This window comes from Simochromis diagramma, unplaced genomic scaffold, assembly GCF_900408965.1.
Source record: "Simochromis diagramma unplaced genomic scaffold, fSimDia1.1 OVJJ01000685.1, whole genome shotgun sequence".
Classification (NCBI taxonomy): Eukaryota; Metazoa; Chordata; class Actinopteri; order Cichliformes; family Cichlidae; genus Simochromis; species Simochromis diagramma.
In genome coordinates, this window is record NW_024387477.1 from 11,564,578 (window position 1) to 11,582,565 (window position 17,988).

Genomic DNA, 17,988 nt, shown 5'->3' on the forward strand with positions numbered 1-17,988 from the left:
AACCTTTATTCCTTTATTTACCTGTATTCTAACAGATTCTCAGTCAATACTGCTCCTTGCGTGTAGCTGTCTTTCACTTTTCTCTGCTGCTCTCTTGCTTCTTTCCATCATTCCCTTGGGTAGAACAGCTCTTTTAATAATGCAGCACATCATTCTGCTGGCCTCTCTCTCCAGGGAGCTCTTGTGTCGATTAGGCAGCAGAATCTGGAGCCAAGCCACGGGTCTATTCACCGCATCACTGCACAACAAGAGAGTCAGAGAGAGTGAGGGAGGGAAAGAGCTAGAGAGAGACATGGTGGCATGGCCCGTGAGGTAGAGATGGACAAAATCGCAAAGGGGTTGAAGACATTAATAGACAGCAGAAGCATGCAGAGATGGGAGAGGCTTTTATCACTGCTTCTAAGTTTTGGTATCCAACTTCTTTTGTCCTCTGACTCTTTAAAGGAGATTTTTATAAGAAGCAGTGTGGGAAGCTAATCAGTCTGTCTGTGTGTCTCCTAAAATTCTTGTCAGTGTCATAGTTTTGGTTTGCCTTCATTTTTCCACTCATGAGCTGGCAAGCTCAGTATTTTAGACACATCTCTATGTGTACTGTCATCCACTGAAATAATCCTTTCAGATGCAAGTCATTTGGACGTCCAGTTCAGCTTCTGGCCGCTTTGGTGCAAAGCCGATTGCCCACTTAAATTATCACGTTCTCTTTTTGATGATGTCAGTCTTTTGATTTTAGTTTTGAGGGTTTTCTTTTTTCCTTTTTTTTAAGCAGGCCTGTAGTTTTTGTGTATGTGTGCGTGCTCAGTTTATGCCCCACAGTGTTTGGGACAACATGGATGCCTGAAGGTACAGTTATTCGTGGCCATCTGTAATGCTTTGATGAGCCTCAGTGAAAAACTGTAAAGACATGCCAAATGATACACACAGTCATACATCGTCATTGCACACATCTCAACTACAAACCAAATGCATAAAAACACTAAACTGCACCTTAGAAACATCTTGCTGTTGTTGCGATGAAACATATATTTCATACTGCATCTTCTGTTCTCTTCACAGCAAAAGCCTCCCAACAATGACTGGCGCTTCACACAGGGACAAAGACCCGGACCTAGCGGGTGAGTTAGCAGAGTAACACATTGATTCAGCTGAAATACGCAGTAATATCTAGATCATGTTATTGCTTTTCAAGGGGAAAAAGAGTAAAAGGGGTGAGGGATTTTTTTTTAAAAAGGGGGGATGGTAGTGAGCGCTGTAACCATAATAATTTGCTACCTGCAGTGTGCCATCTGATTTTAAAATACAGATGGCATCACAAGCAAACATTTTTACGTGACTTCAAATTTTATTCCAGTGGTGATGAGTTTCTTGTTCCACCTGATTGCATGATTCTGCTCAGTAAGGTTGTGAAAAGCATCTCTGCCTGTTTCCAGGCTGCTTTATAAAATGGCTGCTGCAGCTTCCACTCCCCCTCCCCCTCCCCTGCTGTTCCTTTCCTCTCTGCGCTCCCTGAGCCTGTGCGCCATCGCTCAGTACTACTGATGAGGAACAGTGACCAGAGCTAGCAGGGGGGGGATGGGATAGTGCATTTATCTTTATTGCTCTCTCCATTTTTTCCTGCCACGTCACTTGAAAACACATTTTCTTGACATCAGTTACTTGCCTTATTAAATGTCAGTTGTGTTGTTTAGTTTACATTCTGTGTTGATTGCTTTGTCACTGATATTTGCCCATGTAGTGTACGCAGTTGTGATTGTGCAACAGATCTTATGAGTCGAGGTTTGTCCCTGAAACACACAGGCAATGTTAGGCACAAACACAGGTTACTGCACTTTTAGAAACCACTGGGTTTTATTTTACTTCTCAACAGCTATGTCATTCACATCCTGTATTTGAAAAGTATGTGGCTGACTCAGCATTTTCCAAACAAGATCTAAAGCATATACAAATACACAGTAGTTCTTTTCAGGGTGTATAACTTGTTGTGTTTTTAGTCCCCACATGCCGTACGGTACACACATACGATGGACGCCGAAGAATGGGACAAGGTACCGATTTAGACGTAGGCCCTGTATGGTCACTTTATGTCCTCAGCAGCTGATCAGGGATCACATTTGCCGCCGTTCAGTGAAAGAGGAACTTGGTCAGCTGATAAGGGCAGGGAGTGACTCAAATCTTTTAGTTAGTGCACTGCAGTTGAGTGCTGTGCTGTGTGTAGCTGTACCTAACCCATAGCTTCTGTTAGTCTCCCCGAAAGTTTGATGGGATTTGTTGATCGATGTGCATAGGCCACAATGCCTGCTGTGGCGTAGAAAGGATTGTGACACTTTTTTTCAGTTTGTGTGCAGTGTTTTGTAGATTTGCTATGCCTTGTATGTGTGCTATACATATAGTCGTTATAGTCTGAGAGCTCTTCTTTTTCTCTCCTTTGAGATTTGCCTACCATACAGTGTTGCCTTTGATGTATGTCTGTGATGGTTGTAGCTTAACACCACCACATGCAGCTTTTTCATGTGACTTATAAACCAGAGGACAATGACAACGTCTGTGTCATGACTGATAGTTTAAAATGCCTGTTAGAGGTTGAGATGTTCCTAGATGGAGTAATTGGGAGTCTGTTTTGAGCACTAGAGGTTAACATGCAGATATAATAGATGTCAGCATGTACACCATGTGACCAGAGGAATGGGTTTCAATTATAAAATATAGCCTGTGATAGGGAAAAAGGAAAAAACGTAAGACACAGTGGAATAAATGGTTAAATAGAGTGGCATTTGAATTCTGTGTGAAATCAAAACATTAACCACTGATTCTGTGCTTCATTGGTTGGAGGGGATTAAAAAGAAGCAAAGAGCTGCAAGAGGGTTTTTTTATGTTTTACCTTTTCCTACTGTGGCTTTAATTTCTTGAAGGTTCCCTGAAAAGTGACAAGTAAAGGCATCTATTAAGATGAAACATATCATGTAAGGAAACCGAAGGAGAATGATAGCCCAGACTGGCCAACTGAGGACATCATTCTGGACCACAATGTACAACTTTGCCCACAGGAAGTGATAATCCTGACCACAGGAAACACTTAACTCAACTAGAGGATATGATAAGAAAAATAATGCTAATTTAGCATGAAGGGGCACAAAATGGCTGCTTCTGGCCTTACCGAGGGTGCTCCTATCCAGTCTGTTTCTCATTGGCTGCTTGGCACAATACATACATGTTTCTCTTCCTCGGTCTCTTTCTGGCACTGAGCTGAAAACCACTTCAGTGTTTTGGCAGTGCAGTCTGGCAACCTGCGCTTAAACAGAGCCAAGCTTTTGTGTTCAAACTCCTTTTTCACTTTTTCTCTTAATGTGTCTTTTACTTTCTCTTTATTCCCCAGATCAGGGCAATTTGTCTGATTGCTTTTTTAGTTGGTTTTAAGTAGAAAGGAGCTTTCTTGTTTACATCCTATGCATTTAACACACTGTCTATTGTGCAGAAGTTTTAGATAAGCTGCAAATCCTTAAATATATTTACTTTTCATAAAGAGGAACCCAAACATTAAAAAAAAATCATTTGGCATAATCACCCTTTAAAATAACACCAGTCCTGCTAAGTGCAAACATCTTGGCTATCTCATTTTCTTCTGGCCAGACCGATTTGGTGTTCATGGCTGTGTGGGGGCCATAGCATCCTTTGCATTACTGTAAACAGTTTTTTATGGCTCTGGTTTACTGCTTTGAGGTTAATATTATGCTGTAGGATGAGCCTACAACTCTGTTCTTTCATGCATAAAAAGTTAAACTTAAAAGTTTAACCATCTTGAGTACTATAAATCATCTTGTGTGCTATAACGCTGTACAGACTGTCTTGCCTTGCCCCTTTATTTCTAAAATCTTTGTATTAGGAAAGTAGCATACAGTTTCACTGTGTCACTGTCATTTCCAGCTGCACATACCAACAGAATCTTTTACCCATGGCCTCCACTGAGTGTCCTGAGGGGTTTTATTAGCCCATACAGTCAAAAAGCCTTTGTTTCAACACTCTGACCCACTGTTTACATGGCTGAGAGTAGTTAAATGTTACTTTTTTTTTAATGTAGTGCTGGTGATGAATTAGCCATACTACTGCTATAATGGTTTTAAATGATGTTTGAGTCTCATGCAGGGCTTCTAATGAAGTGAAATGACATTTATCTATATTTTATGATAGTTTACCAGTAGCATGAAGATAGCACACTGTTGTTTTTTGACACTAAAAATCTAAAATTGGGGGTTTATTAGCACTTTGGGAACAGACTCAAACATTGTGACCTAGTTCTCGGTTGCAGAGCTTGTGTTGCCGTGTTACATGCATGGGAATAGAAATAAGTAGGTGAGCATACTCAAAGCATACAAGTCTGCTTTCTCCGCTGTTACCCCCATATGCAAATTACAGCTTTTAAATAAACCAGCCTTTGAACATGAAGCCCGTCCAGATGGAAATGTTCAGCGCTCACTGAGCGCTGCATGTGCGACTATGCAGACAGCTATTTCCTTTAAAGGTGGGATCATTAAATACGTTTAATCAGATTTACTAGACGGCGCATTGCTCAGGGTCATACTGGCGAGTGTGTGACCGCTGTACAATTAATGTGTGAACACACTTGCTACCATGTGTGTGTCCAGAAGCATTTGCACATGCCTTTACAATAATCTGTTTAAGCGTGAGTGTGTGTGTGTGTGTGTGAGAGACACACTCTGTTTTGCGTACTATACATCCCGTATTATTCTCCTCAGGCTGTGTATTTCACCATCAGCTGCTCTGCTTTACATCATCCTGTCAAGCTAAACACACATAGATCCACTGTAGAGGAGAATTTATTTACATGTGTTTTTTCCCGATTTTTTTTTCCCACAGGGCAACTGGAGGACCTGAGGTTGCCATGGGAACTGGCCCCTGGCCCCAGCCCCCTACTGAAGCTGAGCAGCTCCAAGCCCTGATGGCTGCAGCCAACGGTGGGTCCTATACCTCGTCACCTCTTTCGTCCCTCCTATGAGTTCCACCATCTCTTTTCCAAGCCTATTTATTGCTCGTCTTCTCATCAGGATGCGTGGGAAGTGGTGATTTGTTTAGCTTCCTGTTTGGTTGGAGAGCAACAAGCCAGACTCAGTCATTGATAAAGCTCTGTCTGTCCACGCTGGCGTTTCCATTTAGTGGACGTGAACCTAGTATTACTACCCACAGTTTCCTTGATGTAGTAAAGCTGATTTGTTGAATATAATAACACAACAGTGAGACACGTTTCCACTGTACACACTTATCACATGTTTAATGTTTTACTATAAGCAGTAAGCTATAAGGGCTACTCGTACATTTATGTAACATTAAAGCCTATATGATTCCTATATGTTACAACACACATCCTCCCCCTTCTGTCCTGTCCCTTCTGTCCCTGCAGTGACGGCTTAGGCAGCACTGAGGTGAATTCACACAGTGACTCATCTTCAGGCTTTGTCATCGCATAGAGAAGTACGCAGAAAACAGCAGGATTACCAAGACCAAATGTAGCGTCAGGCAAACACAAATTATACAAAGATGGTGATGATGGAGAGACGAATGTGACGAGGTTTATTGGCAAACAGATTCAAGTCGTCACTTCCAGTGTTATTTCACCACCAATCTGTCCCCCCCTTCTTGGACACTGGGAACTGGGCCCTGGTGTGTGACATTTTTTTTCCATCACTGGGAAATGGCGAGATGGTCATGTGGTGGTAACCTGCATGTTAGACAGAATGAACAATTTGAGCCATCAGGGAGGAAGGAACAAACTGAGCATGTGATAAATACTGAAGGTCATCTCTCCTTTGTGCTTAATGTCACTGTGCCGATAAACACAATGACAAACACGGAACAATTCATTTAATTAGCGCTCCACTTCAGAGGAGAAGGTAATAAAAAAGTGTTCTCTCTAATGACTTTAGCTCCAGCACAGTTAGAACTGCAAATGTCATGTGCATGTGTGTGTTTATGGAGGCTGAGATGAACTAGAGAATGGGGGAGGGAGGGTTTGTTCCCTGGCTCTGCAATGCAGGGGCTGTGGGAGAATTATGGGCTGAGCAGCTACGTCATGCGCGCTCACAGAAACAGGGCATGCCTGATTTTTTTTTTTTATTTTAAGAAAAGGAACGCCAGATAAACAGAGGAATAAGACATTTTCAGCAACCATGTTGAACAAAAAAGAAAATCCTCTTCACTCTTTTGTTAATATTTCTTCTTGTTCATATCTTTACTTTTTAGGTTCACTTACAGTCTCTTTATGTTTTTGTTTGAACTAAACCTGATGTTCAGACTGAATTTCGTTTTACTCTCCTGTACAAAGTATTATAATTTCCTTTTATGTCCCATTTAATTTCACCTCTTCTGTTTATACTAGATATTCTTCCAAATGCTTTTCTAACAAGTTTCATCCCTCTGTCCTCTTCCCTCCTCACCCCTTGTCCCCCAACTTTGTCTCTCTTCCCCCTAGAAGTGAGTGAGGCTACAGCCACCCTCGGGCCCGGCACTATGGGCTTGAGCACCCGCTACAGCCCCCAGTTCACTCTGCAGCACGTGCCAGACTATCGTCAGAACGTCTACATCCCAGGCAGCACGGCCACCCTCACCTCAAACCCCCAGCAGCAGCAGGCCACGGCCCAGCAGGCCACCCAACAGGCACTGCCCCCTCCTCAGGCCTCAGCTCAACCAGAGCCCCCTAAGGCCGCCCAAACTCCAGCCTCCAAGAAGAAGTCCACCAAGAAGGAGAAGAAGTAGATGTGAATAGGTGAAGGAATGATCAACCTGGGCCTGATCTGATGAGAAATTAACCCTCCACACCCCACCATTAGATATCTTAAATATTGACAGCAAATCACTTGTGACCACATGGGCGATTTTGAAAGTTCTTTGAAAGTGTCTTGAATGCCTCAAAGAATCTGAATGTGTTGAAAGCTGTTAGTGTTTCTAACTTGTGCTGTGCTTAAGGTCTATTATTGTTCACATAACCGTTGTTGGTAGATATATTTGGCTGGGTGTGGGGGGTTACTGTCCCCCGCCCATATTTCTTTCTCTTTTTTTGGCAAAAATACAAAACAAAAACTTGGACAAAGAGATTCAGTGTAAGCAACCTTGCTGGGATGACAAGACTATACGCAGTGATGTATTCAGAAATGAAATGTTAATGTCTTTCACGTTGGATTTTTTCATGCACTTTCCATGAAGTGGAAAGTCAGCTGTTGTAAAGTACGTTAGTTGCCATCCATTAGATTGCTAATAGGGTCAGCATTGCTGGGTCTTAAAGCGTTAAGTCCTTTGACTTTAAGGCTGTTGTTTGACAAGTATTACAAACTCTTCTGCATGCTCATTAAGGTTCAAACCACATATACTAGTTTAGAATTGCAAACTATGCATTGCAAAAGCAGAGGAGGAGGACATCTTGAATCTATTATCGTCCCTCCAATCGCAGGTCAATATAATGCACATGTAGCATTTACTTGACGCAAAATGAAAATTACTTTTGTAATCGTAGTTTAAAAAAAAAAAAGATTTTAATCTTCTGATATTTTTATGACCTGAGCATGCACCCAGAGGAAGGGCTGGCAAAGAGTGGGGGTTGCACGGCGCTGTGTCGTGGAGTCACGAGCCATGCTGTCCATATCAGTGGTACAGCAGCAGGGACTGGCTTCTTCTGCAACACCTCCAAGATGGGCACAGATATGTCTTGCTGCCCCGCACCCCCCTGCCCTCCCCTCCTCACACTCAGCTCGTGTCCCTCCCTCATTCACCACCCCCATATTGAGAGCCAAACAAAAAGAAATGCACTGTTAGTATTCTTAAGGTGATGTAGGGGTTGTAATCACTTCAGTCTTTAGGGAAACATGTAGATGTGGTAAACTTAAGTGCTTAGGAGTTTCTAGACACCTTGCGGGCCTTTAGGGCCTCGATGGAGTATTTTCCTTCACCATCCTCAAGTGCTGAAGAAACGTCTTGATGTGGCACAGTATCATGTCTTTTCTTTGGGAGATAACGATTCGATAGCATAGAGAAAGTGTTTGTATAAGATATGAAGTTTTTACATTGCCGTCTATCCTTCTGTCAGACTCCTGGACACGTACAACAGCATGAAGAAAAAAAAAGGCAGCTTGCAGGGTGGGTTAGGGAGAGTGGAAGTGGTATGGTGAGAGGTAAGCAGACTGAGGTGGCACCATTGTATCGATCAGGGGGTGGTAAACATCCTTGGCTCTACCCACTGAATGTACAGAGGAACCACAGTTGACCTGCCCACCCCAGAAACTCTCTCAAATGCACTGACTGTAGTAGAGGTCAACAGAGCCAAGCGCAGTTGTCCCTGTTGGTGAGGAGATGCCACTCACAAGCCCTTTGAAATCTCTCTCTTCCATTGACACCAATGGGAAACCTCAACCTCTTCACCCCTCACCTCCCGCCCTCTACTCCCTAGTCCTGTGAGGCTCTTCCCCACTGTAAATAAACACGAGTCCTGTCGATGGTATGAGCCAGGTGTTTGTATAGTAGGGACCATGTCCAACATTTTCAAAATAAAAGTCCCTCTCCACAAGGCGTGGCTTACTACTGGAATGTGTTGCATTTTGTTTTTAAGAAAAAAAAATTAAGAAAACCACAGTTAAAAAAAAAAACAATAATAAAAAAAAAATTGAGATGTTCTTCAGCAGTTTGTGTTGCAATGTAGTAACTAAGCACCATGGAAGCCAACTAACACTTAAGTGTAAATAACTGATAAAGATAACTTTAGATAAGTAAAAGAAGTGACACACGTAGACTAGTTAACTTGTGGTATGTGTTGCGCATATTTTTGTGTTTATTTTCCCTCTACTATCTTTTATCACCCTGTAAAGATACAAAAGAAAAGAAAAAAAAATATGGAAAAGTTTCTATCCTTCTGTAACCTCTTAATGTTCTTTTGCGGTGATTTTATCTTGTGCATTTGTGAAAGAATGCCTCTCATTCTCTTTCTGTCCATATGAACAAATGATTATAAATATTATATATGTGTAAGTCCGTCCGCTGCTGAATTAATCCTACTCTATCCTGCTGTATTATCTTTCTTATCAAATGCTTAAACCCCACGCTATACCCCTGTGTTACTCTCTTATTTTTATGCTAATATTTATATTGCTGTTTTATTTTCTCTTGAACACTGACATTTCAAATAAAAAGATTCATTTTAAAAATACTTATGCGTGTGGTTTGTGTTAATGCTGCTATTTGTCATTTCTCTCACAGGCTGAGTGAGGTAACTCTGAGCATCATTACATTGTTAACAATATTAATGGCACTCACTAAACAGTTTTAAATGCTTCTTGGAGTTTTAACCATGTGGCTGCAGCACTACTAATTAATCCCAGAAGCCTTTTGTCTTCTTTAATTTCAGATTTCTTTAAAAAGCAAACTACGAAGCTACAAATAATTTACAGGAACTAGGATGGCTTAATCAAAAACATGTTAAATTGATGATATAAGTTCTGATCCTTTTTCAATAGGACTCAGAACTACAGCTGCCAAAAAAGTATTCTTTGTTTAAAAAGAAAAAGCACGGCACAGCATATTAAGTCAGTAAAATTGATTTATTTAGCATCTTTCTAGATAAGGATATGCTTCACAAGAACAATTAGTACGCCTACACAAATAAGTACTAAACTGCTCTTTAAAAGTTTCAATAGAGTCCATTGATCTCAAACGTAATGGTAATGGATTCCATTGTTTATTTTAGTTTCCGCTGCAGTATGAGGAACCACCAACAAGACCTGCATGTTACATATGGGTGCAAGAGTTCACTATTGTAAGCTGACATTTGACCATGCAGAGCTCTAAAACTGATCACCAAGATCTCAAACTGAAGTCTGAACGTTATAATTAAAGCATGGTGGAAAGTAAAATAGTACTGAGGTCAAATGTAAGATAATCATAGAGCTTATTCTATAAACTGATTCCTTCTCCAACTCATTGATATTAGAGCTACACGCTTTTCTATCTTTCCTCTTGCAGAAGTTGGGGCCACCATGGGGAACATGCCTGCATATGCTCTTTGGGCCTTTCAATAGATCTTACACAATAACACATGACTCTATAAATAGCCCACAGGACGTCACTAAGCAAAACAAAAGGAGCAGCCCACTGCTGCAGATGTTGGGGGATGGAAGGAGGGACTGAGAAACTGGAGGGATAGAGAGGATGTGTCGGCCATGAATCAGGTCGTTATGCCTGCTGTTGTGGGTTTTCAGAGTCCAGGTTACTGCCTGAAGATTATGCAAGACCAGCGGCTACTGGAGCTATTTAATCATACCTGAAATGACAAAGAACAATCCAGTTTTTCCACACAACAGCATTCCACCATCAATTACTGCAGATTCACATACCCAAAATGGCCGTCTCCTCTTGCCACTTTCTTCTTGAGTTATATGGTTGCCACAGTAACCATCAGCCCTAGCGCTGGATGCTTTGCTCTGTTCAACACATCTTCATTACAGATATATCCAGTGGCCATTATTGGCTCTGCTCAGGGCCTGGCTGAGCTCAATGACCTGCGGAAAGATAAACATATTCAGCAATTAGTCAAACCTGGCAACCGACTGAGCCATATGTAGAGAACATGGCAGAGCTGATTGGAGAATATCCCACACACACAGGCACAAGGAGATGAGTCAGAGGTAATAAGGCACTGTGGGTTTGTCCCCATTTGGAGAAATAAAATATGAGCTTCCATTTTAGAGCCTATTCTGGTTCTATCAATGAAAGGAAACTGAGGTGCTGTTCATATGGGTATATAATGCATATACAAGTAGGACTTAAAATAGCTTTATAGTCTCTTTGTCAGCTGATGTTTGTCATCCTGTGACTCATACAGACTCCTGATGCCCTGACTGTCCCCATGTGTCACAAATTTCCCCAAGGGGAGACCCAACAGAATGAGGAGATTGTTCTTCTGTTGCCCCCTTTATGTCCCCTACCCCATCTCGCTTAATTGAGCACATTCCTACTGATTATACACACATAGAGATGCACAATAGTGTGACAAACAGGCAAAAAACTTCAAATCAGTGATGTATAGCAGTCGCAGACTAGAACCTGACAATGGGCAGCCTGTGTACGATAACAGCATTAGTGACACAGCCTGGACACAAACCAGAAGACCAGGCTTCGTCATATCCTCAGTGTGATACATGCACATGGAAGCAGAGATGTGGCAGCCCACAGAGACACTTACACACCCAGACATTCAAAACACACCCACGAGCACCCACGATAATTAAAATGTATTATAATTTGAGCTATAATTCACATCACACGCCTACATAAGAAAACGGAGGTTCCTCTCTTCCTCGTCAGTGTGGGAGCTGCCAGAAACTTCCCGCGCAAGGAAACAAGGATCTCATTTCAGGCCAAGGAAGACTTAATCAATGTGAAGAAAGAGCAGGATGTGACGTAATGGGTTGCTAGTGGCGGGACAGGAAGTGAGTTTCCGCGCCCGTTTACTGTTTTTTAACCTCACAGTAGTAAAATCAAAGGAAGGAGTTCCCCCCCCCATCCTCCTTCACTGGCTTCCTCTCTTCTTCCTTCCCTGCCCCCCCTTCCCCCCCTTTCTCACTCCAGCAGCTGTCTCTGCATATGTAGGGTCACCACATGTTGGAGAACAGAGGTCTGTTTTGTGGATATGCACACTGGAAGACTGAAAGGATAAAGCTTAATCTGGGTTTTTGTCGGGAATAACCCTGACATGAAATTATATATATATATATGTATATGTATATGTGTGTGTGTGTATAAATTAACAACCACTCATCATAAGCAGAATCTAAATCCAGCAGGAACTGACTGACCTCCACTTTTATCAAGCAGGAATCTTGCAGTGCAGAGCCAGAGAAAGAGAGAAACTGCTGTTTTTAGGATGAACGTTCCTTATAAAAGATTAATTGACAGAGAGGAATGGAAAGTTAGTTTTCTGATGGCACTCTCCGCCAGCTCTAAAAATAACCCCTGAACAAAAGCGTCGGATAACACCAAATGATTTGTCACATATGAACACACACATATCCAAACGCTGCATTGCTCTTTAAAAATCGTCTTTGTATCTCTGTAAAGACAAATATCCTGCTAATTTTCAAAAAGTCTGCTTTCATTTATTATTTCAGCAGAGAGGAATGTGTTCATAGGGCAGCGTTAACAGGGAATCTGCTGCTCTAAGGCAGAAAGAAGAAGGGGGGGTCATTGAGAAAGAGCATTGGAGCGCTGGAGCCTGAACGTTGCTAAGGCTAACACTATCCTGATTTAAAGAGACTCAGTAATGTGCTGGCTACTGGCTTGACTAAATAACAGAGATGGAGCTGTAGCAATGTGGAGGAAGAATACAATGCTCCCTTTCAAAGCCACAAACCCTTTTTCTCTTCATCTGAAAAGCCCCCTCTCTCCTCATCTCTCTCTCCCCTCATCTTCTTTGCCAAGTGTTCTTGCTCCTGTTTTCTCAGCTGGGAGGATGGAAATGAGACAGCGGGGAGACAGGAATTGAGAAGGGAAAGACAGACTGAGGGAAAGAGAAGGCTGACATTAGGCTGCTACAGACACAGGGTTAATTGCTTTGTAAGCCAGTGAAAGAGAAGAGTGAAAATATGAGGACTGCATCAAGTCAAAGGTCGCAGACAACATAAAATAAGAAAGTGCAGTTTGGTTTTAATTTCCCCAACAGAATGGAACAATGTGTGTGTTATTTTTTTAGGAGATCAAAAGCTTCCATCTGGTGTAAAGTGGTTTAAGGGCATCCTCTCCCCCCACCTTGTTTCTACACACTCTAATACCCACACACACACATACACACACTAAAAACACACATACAACACTCTAGCATAACCCCAATCCCTTTTAACAACCATACACCCCATGAGCAGTCCTCCACCCCGCTCCCTATGCAGCTACCACACCCCCAGCACAGTGCAGAGGATCTAATCCATTGCCTCCACCAGCTGCGGTTGTCATGGTAACAGAAAATTCCAGATTTCCATGATGAAGGCTGGAACAGAGAGGAAACCAGAAAATAAAATGTTCAAGGATTCAACAAAGAACACCAGTTTACTCTTTGTTGTTTTCGCGGGCGTGTGTGTATGTGTGTGCGTGTGCATTTGACACAGCTGCATGTGAAGGATGTTGTGTAGCATGTATTAGATTTTAGACATACCAGAACATTAACCGAGGAGGTTAAGTGTGTGTGTGGGAGAGAGGTGGGTCTGAAAGGTCGGACACGCTGTGAATGCGCAGCTCCTCCAGACATGCAGACATTGACACAGAGGCATGTCGACAACTCAGCACCATGGCGACAGGTGTTGCTGCGGAAATGGTGCAGCTGCTGCATGGATATTTCAGGCTAATAAGCGTGCATCATCAAGCAAGTCTCTACTTTCCCCCTCTCTCCCCACTGCACCGCTGTGTCCCCTAAACTGCCCCTGTGACTGATCCCCTTTCCAGTAGAGTCATGCAGTATTGTTTAGAAAATACGTCCAATTAGGAGAGAATCTCGAGGTCTTCAGGGAGCATACACATCAACAAATTCATTACACGTGCTGACATAGCTTGCATAAAAACACACACAAAAAATAACTTGCTCAGTTCTTGAATTGCTGTTGGTAATAACAAGGTGTGAAACCAGATGGTTTCTGTCTAAAACAAACTGGGACACAAACCATGTGTCAAATTCACCCACTAATATCAAGCACCGGCTATCAGGTTGAATGCTTTCCCTTCTGGAAATCCCACAAGCATCTCCAGAATGAGTAGAAATGCAGCCACAGTCTTTAGACAGAGAGCCTACAACACATACACACAAACGCACACAGAAATTATGAGAATGTAGCATATTTGTGAAACCCCAGGGAAAAGCAAACTGGGCATCAACACTTGAAATCATCAACTGGGATCATGGGAATGTTTTAAGAGCCATATCTCACATTCTGACCGTCATCTAAATGTCACCAGTGTTGGTGGGACGCTCTGCTGCACGCCACGACCTCTGGGACAGGTGTTAAACCCATCAGCAGAGGAGGAAGCTGGGAACTTACTCTGGAAACATGGGAAATCAATTCAAATACAAGACATATCAGAGGTTCTAAGTGATCACTGTACCAGATAAAAATGTAGACAAAAAGCCAAGCACATTCCTACAGAGGAAAAGTGCATTATCTGTTATAAAGATATATCAAAGGTGCCAGGAGAACCTCATAAAGGGAGATAAGAGCTAAAAGCCAGTGAAAATATTTGTTCTCTTGTCTTTGCTTTCTGATGCAGTGCAGTCAGACTGTGCACAATTAAACTTCCCCAAAATGGTTCACTGCCTCATTTAGAAATTTGCAGGAGTTGTGACTAGTTTGTTTGCATGGAGGCGTGTGTGCATCAACAGCAGGCAGAAAACAAACCTCTGAGAGGATTAATTAGAAAATACTGCAGGATGTTCTGGGAAACTAAGAGGAAGAAGACAGAGAAGGGGGGGGGCAAGTTCCAGTGCCCTAATTTACTGCTCTCATGATACGTCACTACCATCCCTCTCCCTCCCTTCCCCAGTCTCTTTGTTCTCTCCCCCGATCATATTCTCCACATTTTTAGCAACACACAAACCTAATTCATTTGGTCAAATTCTTTCAATGTTTCCCCATTATTTTTATCTCTATCATTGTCACTACATCCATTTTCTTCTTTCTTTATTGCTAAAGCCAGATAACCAGACTCTCTGCCCTAGATAAAAATTGAGGTCTGTCAGTCTGCCTTTGTGACCCCGCCTGACGTCCATCCATCTATTCATCCATCCACTGCTTCCCTCCACTCCTCTCTTTCCATTTGAGAGGGTAGTGGAAGTCCACAGAGTTCAGTTTGTGTCACTCGTCTGTCGGTGTCCATAAAGCTCAAATATTCATGCGCCCGTTCCGCGCCATGCAACAACAGATGATGTCGGAGTGCGAAAGACTCTCAGTTTCCATGGCAACCTCCAACATCCATTCCCCTCCTCCCCCTCCCCTCCGCATCCCCCTCCTCTCTCAACTCAGTTGGGTGGTAGCGAGGGATGGCGGCGGGGATGATTACCTCTCTGAGACCATGCAGCAAAGGGGGGGGGGGGCATTACAGGGAGTAGTTCGCTAGGATGTGAGGGATGGAAGAGAAGGGAGGAGAGAGGAAAAAGTACAAATAATTAATGCGGATTTTTAAAAAGTGGAAGCCAGGAAGAAAAAGAAGAGGTCTGACGGGTGTGGATTGGATGACAAAAACAAACATCTGTCTGCTGATGACCAAGATAAATCTTTATGTTCTCTTTCACTCTATGCATTCCCTCTTTGTCCTTTCTCTGCACTCCCACCCATAAAGATGCAGAACAGCACACAGACTGTAAGCAGCTTACTATAATACAGCTCCATAAAGGCTCCCAATACTTCTCCTTTACCCCCTACCCTGCCTGCCTACTTCCCTGACTGCAAAATGAAAGCTAATGCAGCATACTGCCCCCTATGCTTCAAAATCAAGCTTGTCTGGACCTTTGTGTTCTACAGAACACATTTGGAGTAGTTGCTGAATGGAGCACTTGATCCACCCTATCCTCTTCATTATTAGTAAAGCTGTGCCTCATATCGTCTGCACTGTAACCGTCCACCAATCTCAGCTTAGCTGTTTACAGGCCTGATATTTTCCTTCTCATCACCCCTGCTCTGGTCTTTATCCTATGCCTGACTGAGCATCATCCGCATTGTTTACTGCCCCCTGTTTAAGATATCATTCCTTTCCAGCTGCAGCCATTTGTCCACATCTGTGTTCTCTCCCTCTATGTGGGTCATTGTTTGCCATGGTTGCTTTTGTCTTTGTTTTCTTTGTCCCTCCCTTTACTCTTGTGATGCTACTCCAGCTCTCACTTTAAAATGAGAACAATCCCTTGTAGGCACAAAGAAAAAATAAACTTTCTTAAAACCCATGTTTTAAGAAAGGGGGAACTGTTGGAAATACACGGCAAAGGAGTGTATACATGGGGATGATGAAACAAGCAAAAGAAGAGAGGAGAAGAGGCATGAGACACGTGAAAGGGAAAACATTGAGGTATAGCAGTGAGAGGTCAGGACGGCACATAAGACACCCAAGAAATGGGGGGGGGGGCTTAAGGAAAATCGGGTATGGGTACTGATTTTTGCCAGCAGGAAGTTAAAGTAACCACGGTAACCAGTCAAAGAAGTGATGTCATTGTATCTAATAGGTGCTTTGCATGGAGGTGGGATTTTCTGGGGGGGGGGGGGGGAGAATGAGTGTCTTCACCCTCAGCAGTTTGTTACATATTAAGAAAGAAAGGTGCTGAGGTGCTGACTGGAAACATCTTCTTCAACAGCTGATTTTTCTTTTATTTGCATAACCTATTTGGTCTATGATGTGATTGTTTCACCACTAAAGTAAAAGAATAACTTGTGTGTCTGATCTGGTTGGACCTTGCTCAGAAATAAAAGCACATACAATTATTTTTCCAGGTGAACATCAAAAAATACACTGTCAACTTCAAATACAATATAAAGCATCACTCCAGAGATTTCTCTGTAAATAAAGATCAGTATGTATCATCTGGACTAAGAACAGTAGTGCGAGTGTGAGACCGTTTAACCTGTAAATGTCACTGCAGATGTAGGATTGTCATCCTCTGAGCTGTAGGACACACACATGGGCACACACATATAAACATAAAAGAGATGTATGAGCAACAAACACACTTATGTACCACACCCACAGACTTACTGCCCCCCAGAGTGCTGCAGGCTCAGCTAATGTAGGTCAGCTGACTGACAGCTTACCTACATCACACCAATGTGTATGGACATATAGGGGGCAGGAGGGAGTGGTGAGCATGCATGTGTGCACACACAGAATAAAACATATTACTGGTCCAGAGAGTCCAGATACAAATATTCTTTCAACTTCAGTCATCTTTTACTGCAGCCGACTTCTGATGTTAAGGTCTGGGATATCTTATCTTAACCCAACCAAAGAATTACACCAACACAAACCAAAAAAAGAGAAGACTAGGATTTACGGATCTAGAGTAGCATCTACTACAGAATAAATACTAATCACCCACCATAAACATCCAGTAGGATCCACAGAACACCTCCAGTATTTCAACATCGCATATCTTCTATTTGGTATATCTGTGGTGCTATTAATATACATGACTACATTAAATACTAATGACAAACACTGTTGGAAAAAAAAAATCAACATCAAAAATAAACAACAAAAAGAATAACTATGACAAGTGTCTAAAAATAAACAATCATAGAAAAATTAATTTAAATTAACCCAGTCAAGGAAATCCAGGATTTTAGTACCTGTTTAAGTACCTGTTTGTTCTACACTGGGGCACACGGTTTCGTGCCTTATTTATCCCCCAATTTTCCCAGAGAGAACACATCTCTGCCTGGCCCCCATAAGAAGCACAGGTGTTAACAGTGCTGCTGAAGGAGTTTCAGCAACAAAACAAATGTCCCTACCATCAGCAGTTTTTACCAAATATATAAGAGGAATTTGTGAAAGTATAGCCACTGCCTATGTGTATGTGAGAGGGAAAAATTAAAAAAATGAGGCGGTAGAGTGAACACTATGGCCAGTGCATGTGGCTGTATAACCTTTGGTGCTTATTAATATTCTGTTTGCATCATCTTTTCACACTGCCTGCAAAGCAGACAACCCTCTCTCTCTCTCTCTCTCTCGCTCTGTCTCTCTCTCTCTCTCTCTCTCTGTGCCCCCCCCCCCCCCCCTTAATTCTGGGGTGGAAAGACATCCACACAGACATTATGATCTGGAGGGATGAACCATGCGCTGGATTTCAAGCACAAAATTAAATGAAAATTGTGGATTGCATGTGATGTTACTGCTAGTTATCATGGCAGAAAAAGTTTGCTTCTGTGCTATTACTAAAGACAATGAGAGGAAGGACGCAATGGATGGTAAGCAAGAAAAGTG

The 17,988-nt window shown here is 42.4% G+C and overlaps 1 protein-coding gene and 1 long non-coding RNA gene across 45 annotated transcripts in view; one reads left to right on the forward strand and one right to left on the reverse strand.

The window, feature by feature from the left end:
* LOC120724149 (protocadherin gamma-C5-like) overlaps nt 1–9,199 on the forward strand; it is a 301,683-nt gene extending 292,484 nt beyond the window's left edge. For 23 of the 44 annotated variants that reach the window (XM_040016172.1, XM_040016157.1, XM_040016144.1 and 20 more), the window contains exons 2-5: nt 1,054–1,112; nt 1,989–2,042; nt 4,870–4,967; nt 6,479–9,199. In XM_040016172.1, the coding sequence (XP_039872106.1) occupies nt 1,054–1,112; nt 1,989–2,042; nt 4,870–4,967; nt 6,479–6,762 (495 nt within the window). In that variant the 3' untranslated portion in view covers nt 6,763–9,199. The remainder of the gene's footprint in view (nt 1–1,053; nt 1,113–1,988; nt 2,043–4,869; nt 4,968–6,478) is intronic. The other 21 variants (XM_040016189.1, XM_040016179.1, XM_040016188.1 and 18 more) reach the window with 2 other exon arrangements.
* Nucleotides 9,200–9,571: 372 nt separating this feature from the next.
* On the reverse strand, nt 9,572–11,710 carry LOC120724182. Its single transcript, XR_005693861.1, has 2 exons — nt 11,319–11,710; nt 9,572–10,547 (listed from the first exon to the last, which is right to left on the reverse strand). It is a non-coding gene; the product is annotated as an uncharacterized LOC120724182 (long non-coding RNA).
* Between the last annotated feature and the right edge of the window lie 6,278 nt (nt 11,711–17,988).